Here is a 22,356-nt window from a genome sequence, read left to right on the forward strand (position 1 = left end):
GTTCTTAATTTCTACAGATACAAACTGAAATAAATAAAACAATGTATCTGTGATTTGTTTCAAATAATATCAGAGGGAGAAAGTGGGTATTATACAAACGAAACAAGACTGGTCATAAATTAGTCATTGTTGAAACTGCATGATAGGTATACTGGGGGGGCATTCATTATACCATCGTGACCTCTTTTGTATATGCTTGAAAAGCTTTTTTTGAAAAACAGAAGAAGTGAACTCAGCTCTCAACTCAAGAAGTAGTAAAAAGAACATAAAATAAAATAAAACAACTTAGGAGGAACTCAGTAATAGAGTAAAAGTAAAAATTGGAAGAAAGTAGAGTTAATCAATCTATCAAATGTGATAGAAAAAAGAGACAATACATAAACAATTGAAATGAAAGTAGAGACATACCTACAGACACAGTGATTAAAAATATAAAATAAATCCATTTGCAATATTATATTAATAAATTTGACAATCAGACAAAAAGAATAATTTTTTTTCTTTTTCCTCTTTTTTTGCTGGGGGGTGGTGGGAACAGGGTCTCACTCTGTCACCCAGGCTGGAGTGCTGTGGTGTGATCTTGGCTCACTGCAGCCTCGACCTCCTGGGCTCAATCGATCCTCTACCTCAGTCCCCCAAGTAGCCAGGACTATAGGCATGTAGTACCACACCTGACTAATTTTTTATTTTTTGTAGAGACAGGGTCTTACTATATTGCTCAGGCTGGTCTCCAACTCCTGGGCTCAAGCAATCCTCCTGCCTAGGCCTCCCAAAGTGCTGGGATTACAGGTGTGAGCCTCTGTGCCTGGCCAAAATGAACAGCTTTCTAAGAAAATATAAATGACCAGAATTGGCTCAAGACATAGAAAATCAAATCTTCAAGAAACTTTCAGAGATTATTTCCATGTTATATCAACTGTACCAGAGCATACAAAAAATGTAAAAAACAACTCTCATACACAGCTAGGGTGTAAAATGGTACAAACCATGTTAGAGAACTGTTAGGCACTTTCTCATAAAGTTAAACATATATTTGCCATCTTCTATTCCTAGATATTTATCCAAGTGAAATGAAAACATATGTTCATAAAAAGATCTGTATACAAATGTTCAGGGTAGCTTTATTCATAATAGCTAAAGATTTGAGATAACCTAATTTCCCACCAATAGGAGAATAGAAAAACAAATAGTGGTATAATCATAGAATTGAATACTACTCAGCAATACAAAGGAAAATCACCAATCAAAGCAAGAACATGAACAAATCTCAAAAAACACTGTGTTGAGCAAAAGAATCCCGGCACACACACACAACCATTTTAAGATCCCATTGTAATGAAGTCTAAGAACAAGCAAAATTAATCTATGGTCACAGAAGTCAGAAAGGTTGCTGGAAGTAAAATGGGGTAGGATGGATTGATTGGAAAGGGGTACAAGGGAAGTTTCTGGGGAAGTGGTTTTTTTTTTATGATATTTTTGGTGGTAGATATACGAATGTACATAACTACCAAAACTCAACAAACTAAGTATTTAAGGTATGTGTATTTTACTGTATATAAATTTTTTTTGTTTGGGTTTCTGAGACAGAGTATCACTCTGTTACCCAACCTGGAGAGCACTGGCGGGATCTTGGCTCACTGCAACATTCGCCTCCCAGGTTCAAGCAAATCTCGTGCCTCAGCCACCAGAGTAGCTGGGACTACAGGCATGCACCACCATGTCTGGCTAATTTTTGTATCTTTAGTAGACACAGGGTTTTGCCACGTTGGCCAGGATGGTCTCAAACTCCTGGCCTAAAGTGATCTGCCCTCCTCAGCTTCTCCAAGTGTTGGGATTACAGATGTGAGTAACTACACCAGGCCAATTGTATACACATTTTATTTCAAGAAATAATACACTGAAAAAGATAACTACATCAGGTGATTGATATGCTAATTAGCTTGACTGTGGTAGTCCTTTCACAATTTATGCATATATCAAAACATTTACAATTTGTCAATTGTACCTCAATAAGGCTGAAAAAGAAAAAAAGCTATTGCTCCTTAGGTAGCCAATTTCATACATTCAAAAACAGAAAAAATATATAAGAAGAAACACAGACACAAGGCATGAATGAAAAAGATCAATAAAGTTAAAAAATGAGACTAAGGAAAATATATGCAATATATGTAACTAAGGCTTAATATCCAGAATATATAAACAACTCCTACAAATCAACAAGAAAAATACAACCTGAAAGAAGAAAAAATAAGCAAAGTGTATGAACAGGCAATTCACAGAAAGGGAAAGAGAAATAGCTAGTAACATGCAATATCCAAGACAGACAAAACTAAAAAGGTCAATAATATCCAATATTGTCAGCAGTATAGAGAAACATCATCATATTTTGTAGGTAGAGTGGATAAAGAGGCAGACATTTTGGTGGGCAATATTTAACAGTATTTACTCAACTGTGTATACCCTTCAATCTAGCAATTCCTCTTTCAGTTATATAACCTAGAAAATACTCTCACATATTTATCATGTTCAAGGCTATCCAGTGAGGCATCATTTGCCAATAGCCAGAAACTGGAAAACTGAAATGTCAACCAAAACAGGAATAAACGAGGTAGACTGTATACTGTGGAATTCTATGTAACAGTTTTTTAAATGAAGTAGACTTACATACATAGGATACAAAAAAGATCTGAGGCTGGGTGTGGTGGTTTACACCTGTAATCCTAGCACTTTGGGAGGCTGACGTGGGTGGATTGCCTGAGCTCAGGAGTTTGAGATCAGCCTGGGCAACATGGTGAAACCCCATCTCTACTAAAATACAAAAAGTTAGCCAGGCATGGCAGCTTGAGCCTGTAGTACCGGCACTCAAGAGGCTGAGGTAGGAGAACTGCTTGAACCTGGGAGGCGGAGATTGCAGTGAGCCAAGCTCATGCCACTGCACTCCAGCCTGGTGCCTGGCAACAGAGCGAGACTCTGTCTCAAAAAAAAAAAAAAAAGAAAGTTGTTTGAATGTATAGGGCTGTCCACATGCTCAGAAAAGCCCTAAAAAGCCCTAAATTTTGCATTTCTGGCTGACTTTGAGACTCTGTTCAACCAGTGACAGCTAAGGCAGAGTTGTAAAACTGCCTGAGTGTTGAAGCCATGCCCAAACACAGACACAAAGCTCTTGGCAAATGGTGGAAGATTTATAGGTTCAAGGCATTTAAGTAACTGAGACCAGTCATCAACTAACCACTAAATTAACTGAGCAGACAATTCTGTGATGGCAAACTACAGGGAATCCAGTTTACAGAATCAGTCCAGGAAAGTCACTAAACAAACAAAAACAAGGGAGATTCATCCCAGAATACAAGGTTGGTTTAACATTCAAAAATCAATTAATGCAGTACACCATATTAATAGACTAAAGAACAAAAATAATGTGATCACATCAATAGACGACAAAAAAGCATTTGACAAATACCCATTCATGATACAAACACTTAAACTAGGTGTACAAGGGAACTTCCTCAACCTGGTGGGGCACCTATGAAGAACGAAGACTCAATGCTTTTCCCTTAAGATCAGGAACAAAACAACAACATTCATTCTCACCAGTTTCATTCACCATTGTACTGGAGCTTCTAGCCAAGACAAGTAGGCAAGAAAAAGAAATAAAGGCATCCAGACTAAAAACAAAGAAGTAAAAGTATCTCTATTCACAAGTGACATGATCTTGTACATAGAAAGCCTAAAGCATCTTTTAAAAAAAATTAGAACTACTCAGGAGGCTGAGGCAGGAGAATTGCCTGAACCCAGGAGGCGGAGGTTGCAGTGAGCCGAGATAGCGCCATTGCACTCCAGCCTGGGCAACAAGAGCGAAACTCTGTCTTAAAAAAAAAAAAAAAAAATTAGAACTAATAAGTTCTGCAAGTTTGGAGATATAAGATCAATCTACAAAACTCAATAAACAAATTGAAAATGAAATTAAGAAAATAGGCCGGGCACGGTGGCTCACGCCTGTAATCCCAGCACTTTGGGAGGCCGAGGCGGGCAGATTACTAGGTCATAAGTTCAAGACTCATCTGACCAACATGGCGAAACCCCGTCTCCATTAAAAATACAAAAATTAGCCGGGTGTGGTGGCACATGCCTGTAATCCCAGCTACTCAGGAGGCTGAGGCAAGAGAATTGCTTGAACTCAGGAGGTGGAGGTTGCAGTGAGCTGAGATCACACCACTGCACTCCAGCCTGGGCGACAGAGCGAGACTCCACCTCAAAAAAGAAAAGAAAGAAAGAAAATAATTGCATTTACAATAGCACTGGAAAGGATAAAATACTTAGGAATAAACTTAACAAAAGAAGTGTAAAACTTACACTCTGAAAATTAAAAAAAAAATTATAAAAAATATTAAAAGAGTTAAATTTAAAAAAAAGAGGAGCTTCAAGCACAGTGGCTCATGCCTATAAACCAGTACTTTGGGAGGCCAAGATGGGAAGATCACTTGAGGCCAGGAGTTCAAGACCAGCCTGGGCAAGAAAGTGAGACCTGTCTCTACAAAAAAAAAAAAAAAAAAAATTTAAAATTAACCAAGAGTGGTGGTGCATGCCTACAGTCCCAGCTACTTGGGAGGCTGAGGTAGGAAGACTGCTTGAGCCTGGGAGGTTGAGGCTGCAGCCACTGCATTCCAACCTGGGAAACAGAGCAAGATCCTGTCTCCAAAAAAAAGAAAAAGAGGCCGGGCACAGTGGCTCACACTTGTAATCCCAGCACTTTGGAAGGCTGAGGTAGGTGGATCACTTGAGACCAGCCTGGCCAACATGGTGAAGTCCTGTCTCTACTAAAAACACAAAAATCAGCCAGGCATGGTGGTGTGTGCCTATAGTCCCAGCTACTTGGGAGGCTAAGACAGGAGAATAGCTTGAACCTAGGAGGCAGAGGTTGCAGTGAGCTGAGATCACGTCACTGCACTCCAGCCTGGGGGACAAAGTGCAACTCTGTCTCAAAAAAAAAAAAGAGAAAAATAAACTAAAAAATTTTTTTGAAAGAAAAAGAAAGACATCTGATGTTCATACAATGAAAGACTTAATATTGTTAAGATGGCAATACTTAACAGCAGACCTACACATTCAGTGAAATCCCTGTGAAAATCCCAGCTGGCTTCTTTGCAGAAATTGACAAATTGAACCTAATAGTCATATGGAAATGAAAGGGACCCAGAATAGCCAATACAATCTTGAACGAAGTTGGAGGACTCACACTTCCCAATTTCAAAATTTACTACAAAGCTACAGTAATGAAGACATAAGGCATACAGATCAAAGGAATAGAGACCAGGTGCTTCTTGACAAGTATACTAAGACAATTCAATGGGGGAAAGGAAAATATTTTCAACAAAGGATGCTGGGATAACTGCATATACAGATGCAGAAGATTGAAATTGGACCACTCTTCACATCATATGCAAAAATTAACTCAAAATGGGTCAAAGCGTAAATGTGATATGAAAAGACGTTCTTCCAAAAAAGAGATATAAATTGCCAATGAGCACAAGAAATAATGTTCAACATCATTAGCCATCAGTGAAATATAAACAAAAACCACAATGAGATACCCCTTCGTAACCATTAAGATAGCTATAATTAAAAAGGCATAATAACAAGCAAATCTGATGGCACCCAGGAGTTTGAAAAATAAGTAAGTAACAAGTGAAAATATGGAGATATTGGAATCCTTATATATTGCTAGTGAGAAAACAAAATTATGTCATTGCTTGGAAAAACAGTGTGTGACAGTTCTTCAAAAGGTTAAACATGGAGTTACCATATGACCCAGCAATTCCACTCATAGGTATACTCAAGAGAAATGAAAACATGTCCACAGAAAAACTTGTACACAAATGTTCATACCAGCATTATTCATAATAACCCAAACTAAAAACAACTCAAATGTTTATCAAGAGATGAATGGATAAATAAAAACATGGTATTTCCATGCTTTTCTGACAATAAAACAGAATTAAGTACTGATACATGCTACAACATGGATGAACTGTGACATTATGCTATGTGAAAGAAACCAGTCACAAAAGACCGCATATTGTATAATTCCATTTATACGAAATGCCCAGAATAGGCAAATCTGTAGAGACAGAGGACTGGTTATTGCCTAGGATGAAAGGTGAGAAACATATACTGGGGGGAAATAAGGAGTGAATGTTGATGGGTATGGATTTCTTTTTGAGGTGATGAAAATATTCTAAAATTTATTGTGGTGATGGTTATACAACTCTTCATGAATATACTAAAAATCACTGAATTGTATACTTTAAAAGGGTGAGTGTTATGGTATGTTAATTATATCTTAATTTAAAAAAAAAAAGTTAAACAGAGTTAGCATATGACCTAGCAATTTCACTCTTAGGTATATACCCAAGAGAAATGAAAACATTTGTCCACAGAAAAACTTACACACAGAAGTTCGTAACAGAAAAAACTGGATATGACTAATGAATGGACAACCAAAATGTGGCATATCCATACAATGGAATATTGTTCAGCAATAAAAAGAAATGAGGCCAGGCATGGTAGCCCATGCCTGTAATCCCAGCACTTTGGGAGGCCGAGGCAGGTGGATCACTTGAGGTCAGGAGTTTGAGAACAGCCTGGCCAACATGGTGAAACCCTGTCTCTACTAAAAAATACAAAAATTAGCTGGGCATGGTGGCACATGCCTGTAACCCCAGCTATGGGAGACTGAGGCAGGAGAATTGCTTGAATCTGGAAGGTGGAGGGTGCAGTGAGCCAAGAACATGCCACTGCACTCCAGCCTGGGCAACAGAGCAAAACTTTCTCGCTCAAAAAAAAAAAAAAGGGAATGAAGTACTGATATATGTATGCTGCAACATGGATGAACCTTCAAAACCTTAGGCTAAGCCAGTGACAAAAGACAACATATTGTATGATTACGATTATATAAAATGTAGGTTAAGTGGTTGCCTAGGGCCAGGGAAGGGGGTAGGAATGGGGAGTGACTGCTAATGAACATGGGGCTTCTCTTTGGGGTGATAAAATGTTCTAAAATTAGATTGTAATGATGGTTGTACAACTCTGTTAATACACTAAAATCCACTGATATGTATAGTTTAAAGGAATAAGGTTATAGTATGTAAATTATATATCAATAAAGCTGTTAAATAAAACAACTTGGAACTGAACACCTAAAAGAAGATAAAGAAAACGTAACAGCCTTTAAAAATAGTCTTAGGATAAGCTGGTTATTCTAGCTAGCAAAAAATAAAAACAAACAAAAATATAGTCTTAGGAAAGCTAAATCTTAAGTACAAACGTAGAACAAAAAGGGCACTTTGAATCACACTCAGAACGAAAAGCTGAATGAGGAAGAAACAGGTCTGCACTCTGTGCCAGCAGTATAATAATGATAAATGACAGAAGTAAAATTCCTCGATTACTATTTTTCCTTCTGCCTTCTCAGTTCCCAAGAGAGAAATGAAGCCCAATATGAGTAAAGCGGTAGTAAGTGTAAACCCAACTACTTTAATAAGAGTTAAATATGTTGGACCAGATGAATTATAGCTAAGGGAACAGAGAGTAATTTCAAACAAGACTGCTGAAGCTATGTCAATGATCTTTGAGGAACCACAGAGAAAGATGTTCCAGAAGACTGGGCAGATGTAATTTCAATTTTCAAAACAGGTAAAAGTTAATTCCACAAATTACAGAACAGTGGGTTTGATATAAGTCTATAGTGGATTATTACAGAGACAGCCTGCAAGAACCTACAAATGGAAGAATAAGCACTAGAAGTCAACCTTGACTTTACTAAGAAAAAGCACTTTAGGCTAACCATTATTTCTTTTTTGTATTGTTACTAAGCTGGTAGCTATAAGAAATATGGTAGACATGGTATATCTGGATTTAGCAAAGTATCCGATGAACTATTTTATTATATCCTTAAGAACAAAATTGACATACAGGAGCTGGATGTTAAGTTTTGTTAGAGAGATTAATAATCACTTGAAGGATCATTCCCAAAGCATGCAGATTACAAGGTCATTATCATGCTAGAGGAAGGTTTCTGATGGCATATACATCACAGGGTTCTTCTAGCTTTAGGAATTTTATCACTTAAACTTAACAACTTCAACGAAGGCATGGAAATGGTGCTGAGGTTTATATGTGACAACGTCTGGAAGGGATGGATACTTAAAGTGACAGAATCAGGATACTGATTTTAATTATAAATAGTTGGGGTAAAACAAAAGAAAATAACTAAAACTAAAACTTGTCTGGACCAGATGAAATCAAACCAAGGGCCAGATCCAAATTTCATACCTGAATTATAGAATGAGTGCAAGGGAAAGAAACAATTTTCCACTATTTCTGAAGTCAGCCTCAAACACCTGAATAGTAGTTGCTATTAGAATGTGATCTGAAATCCCAATCAAAACACCAGCAATACCAACAGGAGTACTAGAAGTTTGTATCTACAGCTGTGATCTTAATTTCTCTCTTACCCTCTTTCAGACGATCCCCTTCAGCCTTAGTTTTCTTCTGTCTTTCTGATCCAGCGAGGTCTACAAGATGCAGCTTGGAGCGAAAGCTGCTATTCCTGTGATAATGAAAGGAAGACACAGTGAGAATGGTACACAAGCTTGAGAGTAGCTGAGTATCAAAGCTGACCTGTCAGCTCTCATTTTCTTTCAAGTCAGTCAAAATGGCTCCATTAGTCACTAGTGTTCATAATACTGATGTCTGATGATTTGTCAAATCAATTGAAGAAGCAGCCTAATGTTTAACCTTAATAGAACTAATACTAAAAATCTTGACTCTTTAAATTGTAACTTACTTGTCACTTTTCTTTCTTTGCTCTATGGAGATTGTAAAGATGGCATGAGATCGGGATGACTGGGAGTTCATAGCTGTGGAGGCTACAGTCCTAGAGTTGTTGCCCTGCTCCAAACAGGAAACAGTATCCAAGGCAACTAAAACAGTCTTCTCAGTGAGTCCCATAATCTAATTGCAAGAAAGAGAAAATTCTTATAATTTATAGTTCATTTTTTTATTTTTATTTTTTAACAGTTTTATTTCTGTGAGAATAACTCTTCCTTTATTCCAAAATGAAACAACTATCTCTCTACTATTATTACATGGTTTAAAAAGATGACCTTTAAGAATCTATAAAACTGAGGCTTAGAATGACCTTTACAAGTTATCTAATTAATTCAACTCTTCTTTCTCATCTTGTGCCTCAATTTCTTCTTTAACATCTTTGTTCAGTCATTATCCAGAACAGCACTATACAATAGAATGTTTGTTACTCTGGACTAATATGGCAGTAGCCACTAGCCATATGTAACTTGTGACTAAAAACTGAATTTTATTTGTATTTAATTTCTTTTTTTTTCCTAGTCAATTAAAGCTCTGGTATCTAGAATGTAACTTCCCAGAGGGTCTTAGAAGGAAAGTTCATTTTTCTGTTTGGGTTTTTTTTTTCTAGAGGAAAAAAAAGAATGAAGGAGAGGAAGAAAAAGGAAGAGAAAGAGGGAGAGAGAACGGGAGTATTGCTTTATTGCCCAGGCTAGAATGCAGTCTAAAAATGGGAATTGAAAACCTCTTTTATGCCAATAATTGTGCTTAACAATGGAGACAGGAAGGAATAAGGGAAGAAAATAAACAAGCAGCCAACCAATATTTCATTTAAACCTATGAAATGCTATGCAATTACTGAGGAGTGATTTACTTCCAATTATGCAGTCACTTTTGGAATAGGTGTGATATGGTACTGATAAGAATGTATGTTTTGTGTATTTGAAGTGGAAAGTTCTATAAATGTTTATTAAGTTTACTTGTTCCAGGTCTGAGTTCAAGTCCTGGATATCCTTGTTAATTTTCTGTCTCAATGATCTGTCTAATATTGACAATGTGATGTTACAGTCTCCCACTATTGTTGTGTGGGAGCCTAAGTCTCTTTATAAGTTATTAAGAACTTGTCTTATGCATCTGGTTGCTCCTGTATTGGGTGCATATATATTTAGGATCGTTAGCTCTTCTTGTTGCATTGATCATTTTACCATTATGTAATGTCCTTCTTTGCCTCTTTTGATCTTTGTTGCTTTATTTATTTATTTTTTTTTTGAGATGGAGTTTCGCTCTTGTTACCCAGGCTGGAGTGCAATGGCGCGATCTCGGCTCACCACAACCTCCGCCTCTTAGGTTCAGGCAATTATCCTGCTTCAGCCTCCTGAGTAGTTGGGATTACAGGCATGCGCCACCATGCCCAGCTAATTTTTTGTATTTTTAGTAGAGACTGAGTTTCACCATGTTGACCAGGATGGTCTCGATCTCTTGACCTCGTGATCCACCCGCCTCGGCCTCCCAAAGTGCTGGGATTACAGGCGTGAGCCACCGCGCCCGGCCCTATTGCTTTAAAGTCTATTTTATCAGAGGTGAGAATTGCAACTCCTGCTTTTTATTTATTTATTTATTTTTGCTCTCCGTTTAGTTGGTGAATCTTCCTCTGTCCCTTTGTTTTGAGTCTTTGTGTATTGTTACATGTGAGATGGGTCTGGATGCAGCATACCAATGGGTTTTGGCTTTTTATCCAGTTTGATTAATAATAATATATGTGAGTTTAATACTGCCATTTGATGCTAGCTGGGTGTTTTGCCCATTAGCTGATGTAAATTCTTCATTATGTTAATGCTCTTTACTTTTTGATATATTTTTGGAAAGGCTGATACTGGTTGTTCCTTTATATGTGTAGTGCTTCTTTCAGAAGCTCTTGTAAAGCAGGCCTGGTGGTGGTGAAATCTCTAAGTACTTGCTTGTTTGCAAAACATTTTATTTTTCCTTCGCTTGTGAAGCTTAGTTTGGCTGGATATGAAATTCTGGGTTGAAAGTTCTTTTCTTTAAGGATGTTGAATATTGGCCTCCACTCTTTTCTGGCTTGTAGGGTTTCTGCTGAGAGATCTGCTGTAAGTCTGATAGGCTTCCCTTTGTGGGTAACCTGACCTTTCTCTCTGGCTGCCCTTAGTATTTTCTCCTTCATTTCAACCCTAATGAATCTGACGATTATGTGCCCTGGGGTTGGTCTTCTTGAGGAATATCTTTGTGGTGTTCTCTGTATTACCTGGAGTTGAATATTGTACTGCCTTACTAGGTTGGGAAAGTTTTCCTGAATAATATCCTGAAGAGTATTTTCCAACTTGGATTCATTCTCTTCGTCACATTCAGGTACACCTATCAAACGTAGATTAGGTCTTTTCACTAGTCCCATATTTCTTGAAGACTTTGCTCATTCCTTTTTATCCTTTTTTCTCTAATCTTGTCTTCTCATTTTATTTCATTAAGTTGGTCACATTTTCTGTTCAGTTCTAGCTCCTCATCTTGCATCTATACCATCTGACAGAAGATTCTCAAATAAGTGAGCTCTTCTTCCTATGATACTTACACATTTAAAAAATTTTATATTGTTTAACTTTTCCATTTAAAAAATATCATCCCAAAGCCTAGCACAATTTCTATCGGACATAGATATGTTCAATCATATCCATGCATTAGTAGCTGTCTAACAACTTAACGACCTAGAAAAAAAATAAACGGATATGTTCCGTATCTGTCTGTGCTCTCCAGTATGGTTACCACTAGCCATATGTAGCTGCTGAGCACTTGCTATGTGGCTAGTGTGCCTGAGGAACTGAATTTTTAAAATTTTATTCAATTTTAGTTAATTTAAATTTAAATACCCACTTGTGTTTAGTGGCTAACATACTGGATTGCTCAGCCTTAGAATTCTGTAAATAATATTTAATTGATATTAGCATTCCTCTAGGTAAGAGGAAGGTGATAAAATAGCATGAGTCCTTCCTTGCTTCCCCTACAAGAGCTCCCATCTAGAAAATTTAGATTAACAAAGGGATTTAGGACTATACAAAACCTTGCTGAGATGAGAGTAGTCATTTAAAACCACAGTGGTAGATAAAAGGGATGTGAACTTTAGTATTATGATTGCCAACATTTTGTAATAACATTAAATAAGAGAAAAACACACCTTTATGCCTTCCTTAGGATCCTCCCGTATATTTATTTGAGATTTCTCACGAGATGGGCATAGAAGATCCAAAATTTCTTCATTGTAAATCTGATATTGTTGAAAATAAAGTGGCAAAACCAAGATGTTAACAGTGGTAATCTCTGAGTGGTGAGATTATAGATAATTTTAAAAATTATTTGTGACTTCCTGTATTTAAAAATGTGTTCATAATGAACACGTATTACTTGTAGAATTAAGAAAAGGACCATAACCCAATAAAAAAAATCACTTGATGTTTTATAAAAATGAATTCACATACCACTTGTAGCAAAACTGAGACTGCTCTCTTAAGACAGAGTCTCTTAGGAACAGCAGACACATGAAAAGTTACATGACCATGCAAATTCAGTTCTTTGATGGCATCATAATAGCATTATATTCACCCACTTTGTTAAAATGTGAATAACAGGTACATAGATGGGAGTGGATGGAAAAGGAAGAAGTAGTAGCTAATACTTCAAGAGGAAACAGAATTTTAAGTACTTAGAACAGTGTTTAGCATATATAAGCACTACATTTGTTTGTTATCACTGCTATTGCTATTATTTAACATACCAGGATCCGGAATTATTTTTATATTCACTTATGTTGGCCACAACTAGGTTAATCAAGAGACTCAAGAAGGCTACTCTAGCTGGACGCAATGGCTCACGCCTGTAATCCCAGCACTTTGGGAGGCCAAAATAGGAGGATCACTTGAGCCCAGGGGTCCGTCACCAGCCTGGGTAACACAGTGAGACCCCGTCTCTACAAAAATTTAAAAATTAGACAGGCAAAGTGGCATGCGCCTGTAGTCCCAGCTGCTTGGAAGGCTGAGGTGGGGTGAGAGGATTGCTTGAGCAGGAGTTGGAGGCTGCAGTGAGCTATGATCCTGCCACTGCACTCTAGCCTGTGACAGAGTGAGACCCTTTCTCAAAATAAATAAATGAACAAATAGAATTAAAAACTGCCTTTGGCCAGGTGCAGTGGCTCATGCCTGTAATTCCAGCACTTTGGGAGGCCAAGGTGGGCAGATCACCTGAGGTCGGGAGTTCCAGACCAGCTTGACCAGCATGGAGAAATCCTGTCTCTACCAAAAATACAAAACTAGCTGGGCATAGTGGTGCATGCCTGTAATCCCAGCTACTTGGGAGGCTGAGGCAGGAGAATCGCTTGAACCCAGGAGGCGGAGGTTGCGGTGAGCCAAGATCGCACTTTATACTGCACTCCAGCCTGGGTAACAAGAGCGAAACTCCATCTAAAAAAAAACCCAAACTGTCTTTAAGGTCTCACTCTGGGGTTGAGCAATCCCCCCACTCTGCCTTAGCCTCCTGAGCAGCTGGGACTATAGGTGTGCACCACCTCACCTGGCTAATCTTTAAATATTCTGTAGAGACAAGGTCTTCCTATGTTGCCCAGGCTGGTCTCGGACCCCTGGGCTGAAGTGATCCTCCCACTCTGGCCTCCCAAAGTACTGGAATTACAGGTGTGAACCACCGGGCCTGGCCAAGAGGGCTAATCTTAATGATGTAATCCCCGCCTTCCAGCTCTACAACTCTTTACCTGTTAACATGTTGAGATTGAACTTCAGGATGAAGTATTCACATACAATTTATAATTGTATGCTTAAATTATGTAAATTTAATTATTACTCCCTAAAGAATAAGACATCACTGCTATGGAACCAACTAGCTAGTTTCCCAGAAGCCATCAGTTCCCTAAACATGCATTTTTGGTGTTATGAAGTTAGATATAACTGGCCAGTCTACTACTATACTAACATACACTAGAACAAAAACTCCCATAAGGGCTAGAATTTTTGTTTTGTTCACTGATATATACCAAGTACCTCATATATCGAAGTGCCTATAACAGGGCCTGGGACATAGTAGGTGTTCAGTAAATATCTGTTTAATAAACACACTCTATCAACACTTATACAGCTCAATATTTCAGCAGGTTTTTATAACATTCTTCATGAGGCAACAGCATTATCATTTAAGTCTCAAAACAGTAAAGGGAAATCAAACACTATTCTGCAGACTCTACAGGTAATCAGTAACAGAGGCCAAACTGAAATTAAAGAATTCCTATCATCCTTTTATATGGCAATGCCAATTCCTCCAACAATCAAATTAAACAGACTATTTTAACACCAAGAAAAGAATTGGATGGGAGCCGGATCTAACTGAGTAAGTTTTCTCTATCAATTTATTAAAATGCAACTTACTAAAAAATGCAATTTACTAATTTGAGTCATGGCAGGAAAAATCTGATTTGGATTTATTTTTTGACCCAAGGACAATTTTGAATTCAGAATAATTAATGTAAATTGCTTACCTCTAAGTAAGACACTTTCAAAGTAAATTCAAAGTCACTCTTTCTATCAATTTCTTTGAAGAGCAGTTGTATTACCCTAGGAATAACCCCAACTGTTGGTTCATTCTCTTGCTCTGCTGTGTATGCACCTCCCATCGAATAGGTTTTTCCAGAGCCAGTCTGCCCATAGGCCAGGACCGTTGCATTATATCCTGGCAAAATAGATGTCACATGCATAGTGGTGTTTAAACATTTTTATCTAATCAATACACTCCATTTCCTTCAGCAATTATTTGTAATAAAATTGAGATTGCTCTCCTAATACAGTCTCTTAGGAATGACAGACACAAAGAAAAGTTCTGTGGGTGCCATGGCCTTGCACTACTCAAAATAAGCAAAAAGTCAACAAACAAAAACAAAACAAAAAAACAACCCTAAAATGTGTCCCCCTAGTGATAGCCCTTAGAAGCTAGGAAATCAAACACTTAAAAATATGACTGAATAAACGAAGGTGGCCAAGCCACTGTTAAAAGCCATTTCAAGCTTCAAAATTCTGTCTTCCAACCGTAAGCAATTTTAAATTACAGAAATTAAATAAAAGATAAAGAAAGTATTCTGGCATGTATTTCCTTGATTAACAGTCTTCATCTGAAAAGGAAACAACAACTGTTTTTTAAGCATCCACTTTATATCTGAACTCTTAGAATGTATCTGGACCATACTATCAGGCTCCTCACAGAAATATCACCATTTAAGCATAATTCAATGTGATATATGTCCTTTGCTTTTATTGAGAATTGATAAAGAATCATCCATTCAGGAGCCAGATTCCGAGGCTCATTCCTATAATCCTAGCACTTTGGGAGGCCGAGGCGGGTAGATTGCTTGAGCTCAGGAGTTTAAGATTAGCCTGGGTAACACGGTGAAACCCCAACTCTACTAAAAATACAAAAATTAGCTGAGGGGCGTGGTGGTAGGTGCCTGTAATCCCAGCTACTCTGGAGGCTGAGGCAGGAGAATCACCTGAGCCTGGAAGGTGGAGGTTTCAGTGAGCCTTGATCATGCCACTGCACTCCAGCCTAGGTGACAGAGCGAGACCTTGTCTCAAAAAAAAAAAAAAAAAAAAAAAAGAGAGAGAAGCCAGGCGCGGTGGCTCACACCTGTAATCCTAGCACTTTGGGAGGCCGAGGTGGGTGGATCACCTGAGGTCAGGAGTTCAAGACCAGCCTGGCCATCATGATGAAACCCCATCTTTAAAAAATAAATAAATAAAAATGTTAAAAAAAGAAAAAAAGAAAAAAAGAGAGAGGGCGAATCATTTATTCAAAGATGTTCACAATATAGTTAACTGAAAAAAGCAGCTTAAAAATAATTGTTAAATGTAAGTGTATGGATAGGAAAAGATCAAAAGTATATAAATTATTAACATTTTAATGTTTATCTCTGAGAAATAGGATGGTAAATGATTTGTGTTTTCTTTTCCCCCCGTGTTTGTATTTTTTTATTATTAAACAGAAGGCACTATTGAACAGAGGCTGTGTTTTCTGTTATCACCTATGTTATCAGTACTGTTTGCCGAAAGACCCATAAAGTATCTTTCTGTTTGATTTTATTGGTCAGGCATGGTAGCTCAGGCCTGCAATCCCAGCACTTTGGGAGGCTGAGGCGGGCAGATCACTTGAGGTCAGAGTTTAAAATCAGCCTGGCCAACATGGCGAAACACTGTCTATACTAAAAGCACAAAAATTAGCTGGGTGTGGTGCCTGTGGTTCCAACTACTTGGGAGGCTGAGGCAGAAGAATTGCTTGAACCCGGGAGGCAGAGGTTACAGTGAGCCGAGATGGTGAAAGTACACTCCAGCCTGGGCCACCAAGCGAGACTGAGTCTCAAAAAAAAAAGTATATTTCTATTTGAGCTTAGTTCTGGTAAAAATGTTTATTTTGTGTATTCGTTTTTGTATATTCTCTTGTCAGATAATCCAAATTACTCAGTCTTTTGAGACAAGGTCTTACCCTGTCACCCAGGCTGGAGTGCAGCGTGTGCAATCACAGCTTTGCCTCCCAAGCCCAAGCGATCCTCCCCCGAGCCTCCAGGGCGGCTAGGACTACAGGCACTTGCCACTATGCCTGGCTAATTTTTTGTATCTTTTGGTAGACACGAGTTTCGCCATGTTGGCCTGGCTGCTCTCGAACTCCTGACCTCAAGTGATCTGTCCACCTCAGCCTCCCAAAGTGCTGAGATTACAGGCTTGAGCCACAGTACCCGGCTGGCATTTTCATTTTATCCCATAAATTCAAAGTTTGGATTGAAGCTAGAGGCAGATAAACAACTGTAGCAAGATTTTATAAAGAAATAATTAGACAATGGATAGGCTATTCTCACTTCAACTTCAGTTGTTACAGTTGTGTGCCATATAATAGGATTTCAATCGTGGGGAATGTATATACGATGGTGAAAAATTCCTGTTGCTTATTGATTTAGCCATTATAACATTGTAGTGTAACATATTGTTACATGTTTGTGTTGATGCTGGGGTAAACAAACCTACTTCACTGCCAGTCATATAAAAGTATAGCACATCCAACTATGTACAGTATGTAATTCATAATAATAAATGACTGCTATTAGTTTATGTGTTTAGTATACTATAGTATACTTTTAATCATTTTTAAGAGTATACTCCTTCTACTTATGAAAATAAAGTTAGCTGTAAAACAGCCTCAGGCAGGTCCTTCAGGAGATATTCCAGAAGAAGGTATCGTCAGAGGAGATGACAGTGCCATGGATGTTACTGTCCCTGAACACCTTCCAGTAGGACAAGATGTGGAGGTGGAAGACAGTGATATTGAAGATCCTGTCCCTGGGTGGGCCTAGGCTAATGTGGATGGTTGTGTCTTAGTTTTTAACAAAAAGTTTAAAAAGTAAAAAAGTACATTTTTTAAAAAGAAAAACGCTTTTCGGCTTTCGGCTCGGAGGAGGCCAAGGTGCAACTTTCTTCAGTCGTCCCGAATCCGGGTTCATCCGACACCAGTCACCTCCACCATGCCGCCAAAGTTCGACCCCAACAAGATCAAACTCGTACACCTGAGGTGCGCTGGGGGTGAAGTCGGTGCCACTTCTGTGCTTGCCCCCAAGATCGGCACCCTGGGTCTGTCTCCAAAAAAGGTTGGTGATGACATTGCCAAGGGAACGGGTGACTAGAAGGGCCTGAGGATTACAGTGAAACTGACCATTCAGAACAGACAGGCCCAGATTGAGGTGGTGCCTTCTGCCTCTGCCCTGATCATCAAAGCCTTTAAGGAACCACCAAGAGACAGAAAGAAACAGAAAAACATTAAACACAGCGGGAATATCACTTTCGATGAGATTGTCAACATTGCTTGACAGATGCGGCACCGATCTTTAGCCAGAGAACTCTCTGGAACCATTAAAGAGATCCTGGGGACTGCCCAGTCTGTGGGCTGTAATGTTGATGGCCGCCACCCTCATGACATCATAGATGACATCAACAGTGGTGCTGTGGAATGACCAGCTAGTTAAGAAGCACAAAGGAAAATATTTCAATAAAGGTCATTTAACAACTGGTGAGAAAAAAAAAAGAAAAAAGCTTACAGAATAAAGATGTAAAGAGTGAAAACGTTTATTCAGCTGTGCAATGTATTTGTGTTTTAAGCTAAGTATTATTATAAGGAAGTCAAAAAGATTTAAAAGAATTAAAGTTTATAAAGTAAAAAAGTTATAAGCTAATTTATTAATGAAGAGAGAAAAAAGGTTTAATAAATTGAGTGTAACCTAAGTATACAGTATTTATAAAGTCTACAGTAGTATACCGCAATGTGTTAGGCCTTCACATTCACTCACCACTCACTCACTGACTTATCCAGAGCAACTTCCAGTCTTGCAAGCTCCATTCACAGTAAGTACCCTATACAGGTGTATTCATACGTATTTTTATTTCACCTTTTTATTTTATTTCATTTTTATTTTTGAGACGGAGTCCCATTCTGTCACCCAGGCTGGTGTGCAATGGCACAATCTCGGCTCACTGCAACCTCTGACTCTCAGGTTCAAGTGATTCTCTTGCCTCAGCCTCCTGAGTAGCTGGGATTATAGGTGACTGCCACAATGCCCCACTATTTTTTTTTTTTTTGTATTTCTAGTAGAGACAGGGTTTCACCATGTTGGTCAGGCTGGTCTTGAACTCCTGACCTTAGGTGATCTGCCTGCCTCAGCCTCCCAAAGTGCTGAGATTACAGGCGTGAGCCACCATGCCCGGCCTACTTCACCTTTCCTATGCTTAGATCACAAATATTTTCCATGGTGTTACAACTGCCTACAGTAGTCAGTACAGTAACATGCTTTGTAGTTTGTGGCATAGGAGCAAAAGGTTCAGGTGTATAGAGGCTATACCACCTAGGTTTGTATAAGTGCACTCTACAATGTTCATACAATGACAAAACCGCCTAACAATGCATTTCTCAGAAGGTATCCCTGTCATTAACTGAGGCATGACTACAACTTGCTACCTAATTATAGGGTAGTAGCTTCTAAAACTATAAGCATAACAGCTAAAAGGAACTAGAAATCCAAATTTACTTCAAGGTGAAAAAAATAATGACCTTATGGAAGTCTGTCCCTTATGAGTGTGGCAGACATGTTGTCAAGGAACACAAAGCAAGCTTTCTCTGTTAAATGATCATCATATTTATGTCAAAGCTGTTATCTGCTATTTACCAAGATAATTTTGCAGTCTGAAGGAAAAGTCTTTAAACTTTGAAACAATGTTTTAATGTCAATGAAAACTTTGAAGTTTTGAAAGAACTTGTTGGTCTAAATGAAAGATTATAAGAAGATGCTAAATTGAGATTTTCATTGTAATGGATTGCTGGTATCACCTGGCATGACTATGAGGCAGGAGAATAACATTCCATAATTTTCTACAATACCACAGATATGTTTAGATAGCAATAACTTGGGAAATAGGGTTTTAGTAGTTTTTACAAAATACTCAGGGCTCTGTGGTACCAGGAGTTCAGAGTACAAGAGAGTGCTGTTGAGCTGACTATAAAAAATATTGGCTTTGTTTCTGCAACTGAGGGCAGTGTTAACCAAACACACGTATATTGGAATCACTTTCTACTTTATGTTGCCTTTAAAGAACATAATTTAATTCTATCAGTTTCCCAAGTTAAGAATATAAAAGTAGAACTGTAGTACTCTTACTAAGTTGTGAAGGTACACCCTGAGGAATCTGACCAGACAGTGAAGGGTCTGAAAACCATATTGTTTCAGGAATGGCTAAAGGAAAGGTAGGGATAATTAAAGAGAAGAGAATTAGATAGAACCATTTAACAGTTTTCAAATACAGTATGTAAAAAGGAAAAAGATCAACTTTATAGTGGAGAAGCCCAGCAGATTAACAACTTAATCAAATGATCAAAATGAACATCAGTAATAATAGAACAAATAAAAATCATGTGCTGCCCAATAGGCTTCAATGAGAAGAAAACAGCACCACTTCTGTGATATTCCTGCTAAAAGATACACAACCTGAATCTAACCATAAGTAAACACCAGACACAATATTGAGAAACGGTTTACAAAATAACTGGCCTGTAATCTTCAAAGTGTCAAAAATCATAAAAGTCAAAAAAAGACTAAAGAACTGTTTTAGAATGGAGACTAAAGAGGTAGCAAAACTAAATAAAACATGTGATCTAGAACTAGATCTTTTTGCCATGAAATATTTACTGGGACAATTGGTGAAACATGAATGGGGTTTGAGGAATAGATGGTAGTAATGTAGCAATGCAAATTTCATTGTTTTCATGGGTGTATTGTGGTTAACTTAGGAGAAAGTCCTTCTTTGTAGGAAATATACACTAAAGTCATCTCAAATGGTTCAGGGAAAAAACATTCTTTATGCTGTTCTTGCAACATCCTATAAGTTTGAAAATATTGCATTAATATCTTAAAATTTTGAAACAAAATTTTCAATGTTCCTTGAGCCATATCATTAAACAAAAAAAGGTGAAAAAATATGTGAATAGCTGTTGCCTGGAAGAAGGCTTCTAAAAGGATGAACTAACATCTCTGTGGAGAAGTTTACCAGGAAGCAAATTTCATCTCAACATAAAGATCTTTATAATATAATTAGACTCGTCCAAAACCCAAATCTCAACTGGACTACCTGTGAGTCAGTGAGTTCCCTGCCAAAGAAAAAATTTTAGACACTGGCAATTCACCTGTCAGATATTGTTAGAAAACATTTTTCTTTGGATAAAAACCAAACTAGATGATATACAAATGCTGCTTTCAACTTTAAGGCACTGCATGCCATGATTCTACTTCTTTTAAATGAACCTTTGTTTTGAATCTTGAATAACCACTGTATTAGAATAATAATTAGACAACTCTTTGGCACTGCTCCCTTCTTTAGAACTCTGCTATGGTCTTCAACAGCATTAAAGACTTAGTTTCTGAAATAAAGATTATTTACTGGTCATAGTATTCAGAAGCTTTAGGAACTCCCCTTCTCCACCTAAAAGAATTATATTTATCATTCAAGACCCATCTCAAAGTTTTCCTACTCTGTAAAATTCACCCCAAATTCTCCAAGCAGTTAGAGCCATCCTTTTGTTTTTCCTACCACTTTGTATGAGAGCAGAGCGACTTCTATGGCCGGACTGACTCTGTTGCATATTTTTAACTTAAAAAATTTTTCTTCTAAAAGATATGTACAAAAAATTTAAAAACTTTTATATATTCGAAATTATTTATGTAGTCATCATAACTGTGAACTCCTTCAGGGCCTGGAAGTTATATTATTTATCTCCTGAATCCCTCAACAGGCTTTGTAGTGCCTGAGCCTCAAGTAGGTTGGCACACTGATCACCATCAGCAACCACCAAAGAGTTTATAATCGAATGAGGTTCCAGGATAAACATAAACACATACAAGTCAAAGATGAACAGAACCACATAAAGCAAATACAGCATAAAACTAGCTTCAAGGGTACAGACTTTCACAAATGTTATTAGGCCGAGGGCTTTTTGAAGACAGCAATCATGATTCATCCATTCCTGTGTTTGCAGTGCCCAAGCACAGTGCTTGACACATAGTATATGCTTAAGGAATATATCGGTTATGTTCGAAGAATCAAATCGCCTCACCTTTAAATACGCCTTTTATGAGTGGCGCTACTGCTGTATTGAAGACTTCTTCCTGTTCAGTAGAAGGATCAAACACAAAATCGTAGGTGAAGGATTTATCAGTACCAACCACCACCTAGAGAAGGCAAAACACAAGACGTAAGGGGAAAAAATGAAAGGCAAGACTACACCCCTCATTACCATTTGGTCCCAGCTGTTCAGACACGGACTCCGGACTCTGCTACGCACCTGAGGCTCCCCGGGCACGAAGGAAAGGCACATCTGGCAGCCCTCGCTAATCTCTTTGGGGACCAGAGGGCGACAACGCAGCGCCACTCTTACAGGAATTCCCTTCACCTCTTCCTTCATGATCCTATCTCAGCACCGTCTCTGCGAAGGGGAAAAAAGAAGACTCGCTGATGAACGTTAGTAGGTCAGTAGGGTTGGGAGGGCGTCCTCCCCGCTTCCGACCCTCCTCAGCGGGATCACTGCCTCGGGAGATTCACTCTCCAGGACTTGGCCAGGGCTGGACTGCCCGTCAGCCATGCACTCTAAAGAGAGTGCACTAGCGTCTGAAAGGGAAAGAAAAAACTCCAACGGGGACGACGACAAAGAACCAAAGCCCTAGGGTACCGGGAAAAAACAGATTCTGAGCTAAGGTGTGCTCCCGTAACTCACCAAACTAAATGTCCCTTCCCCGTTCTCCCCGAGTCTCCCGCCGCCCTGTCCCAGCCGGAGCTTTAACCGCTAAGTTTCAAATCCGTCCCGGAGACGCCAACCAATTGCAGTGTAGACTGCCCGAACGCGGAGCGCGCA

General features: G+C 38.5%; 1 protein-coding gene and 1 pseudogene across 1 annotated transcript in view; one reads left to right on the plus strand and one right to left on the minus strand.

Moving 5' to 3' along the window:
• KIF4A (kinesin family member 4A) overlaps positions 1-22,302 on the minus strand; it is a 121,695-nt gene extending 99,393 nt beyond the window's left edge. The window contains exons 1-7 of the mRNA XM_012475038.2: positions 22,219-22,302; positions 21,790-21,930; positions 21,562-21,676; positions 14,411-14,601; positions 12,050-12,139; positions 8,846-9,012; positions 8,514-8,608 (exon numbers count right to left, since the gene is read on the minus strand). Of these exons, the coding sequence (XP_012330461.2) occupies positions 8,514-8,608; positions 8,846-9,012; positions 12,050-12,139; positions 14,411-14,601; positions 21,562-21,676; positions 21,790-21,909 (778 nt within the window). The 5' untranslated portion in view covers positions 21,910-21,930; positions 22,219-22,302. The remainder of the gene's footprint in view (positions 1-8,513; positions 8,609-8,845; positions 9,013-12,049; positions 12,140-14,410; positions 14,602-21,561; positions 21,677-21,789; positions 21,931-22,218) is intronic.
• On the plus strand, positions 17,432-17,929 carry LOC105732797 (large ribosomal subunit protein uL11-like; annotated as a pseudogene).
• Positions 22,303-22,356: the final 54 nt, after the last annotated feature.

The sequence above is a fragment of the Aotus nancymaae genome, unplaced genomic scaffold (genome assembly GCF_030222135.1).
Source record: "Aotus nancymaae isolate 86718 unplaced genomic scaffold, 86718_ANA_hifiasm-v0.15.2.pri h1tg000081l, whole genome shotgun sequence".
Classification (NCBI taxonomy): Eukaryota; Metazoa; Chordata; class Mammalia; order Primates; family Aotidae; genus Aotus; species Aotus nancymaae.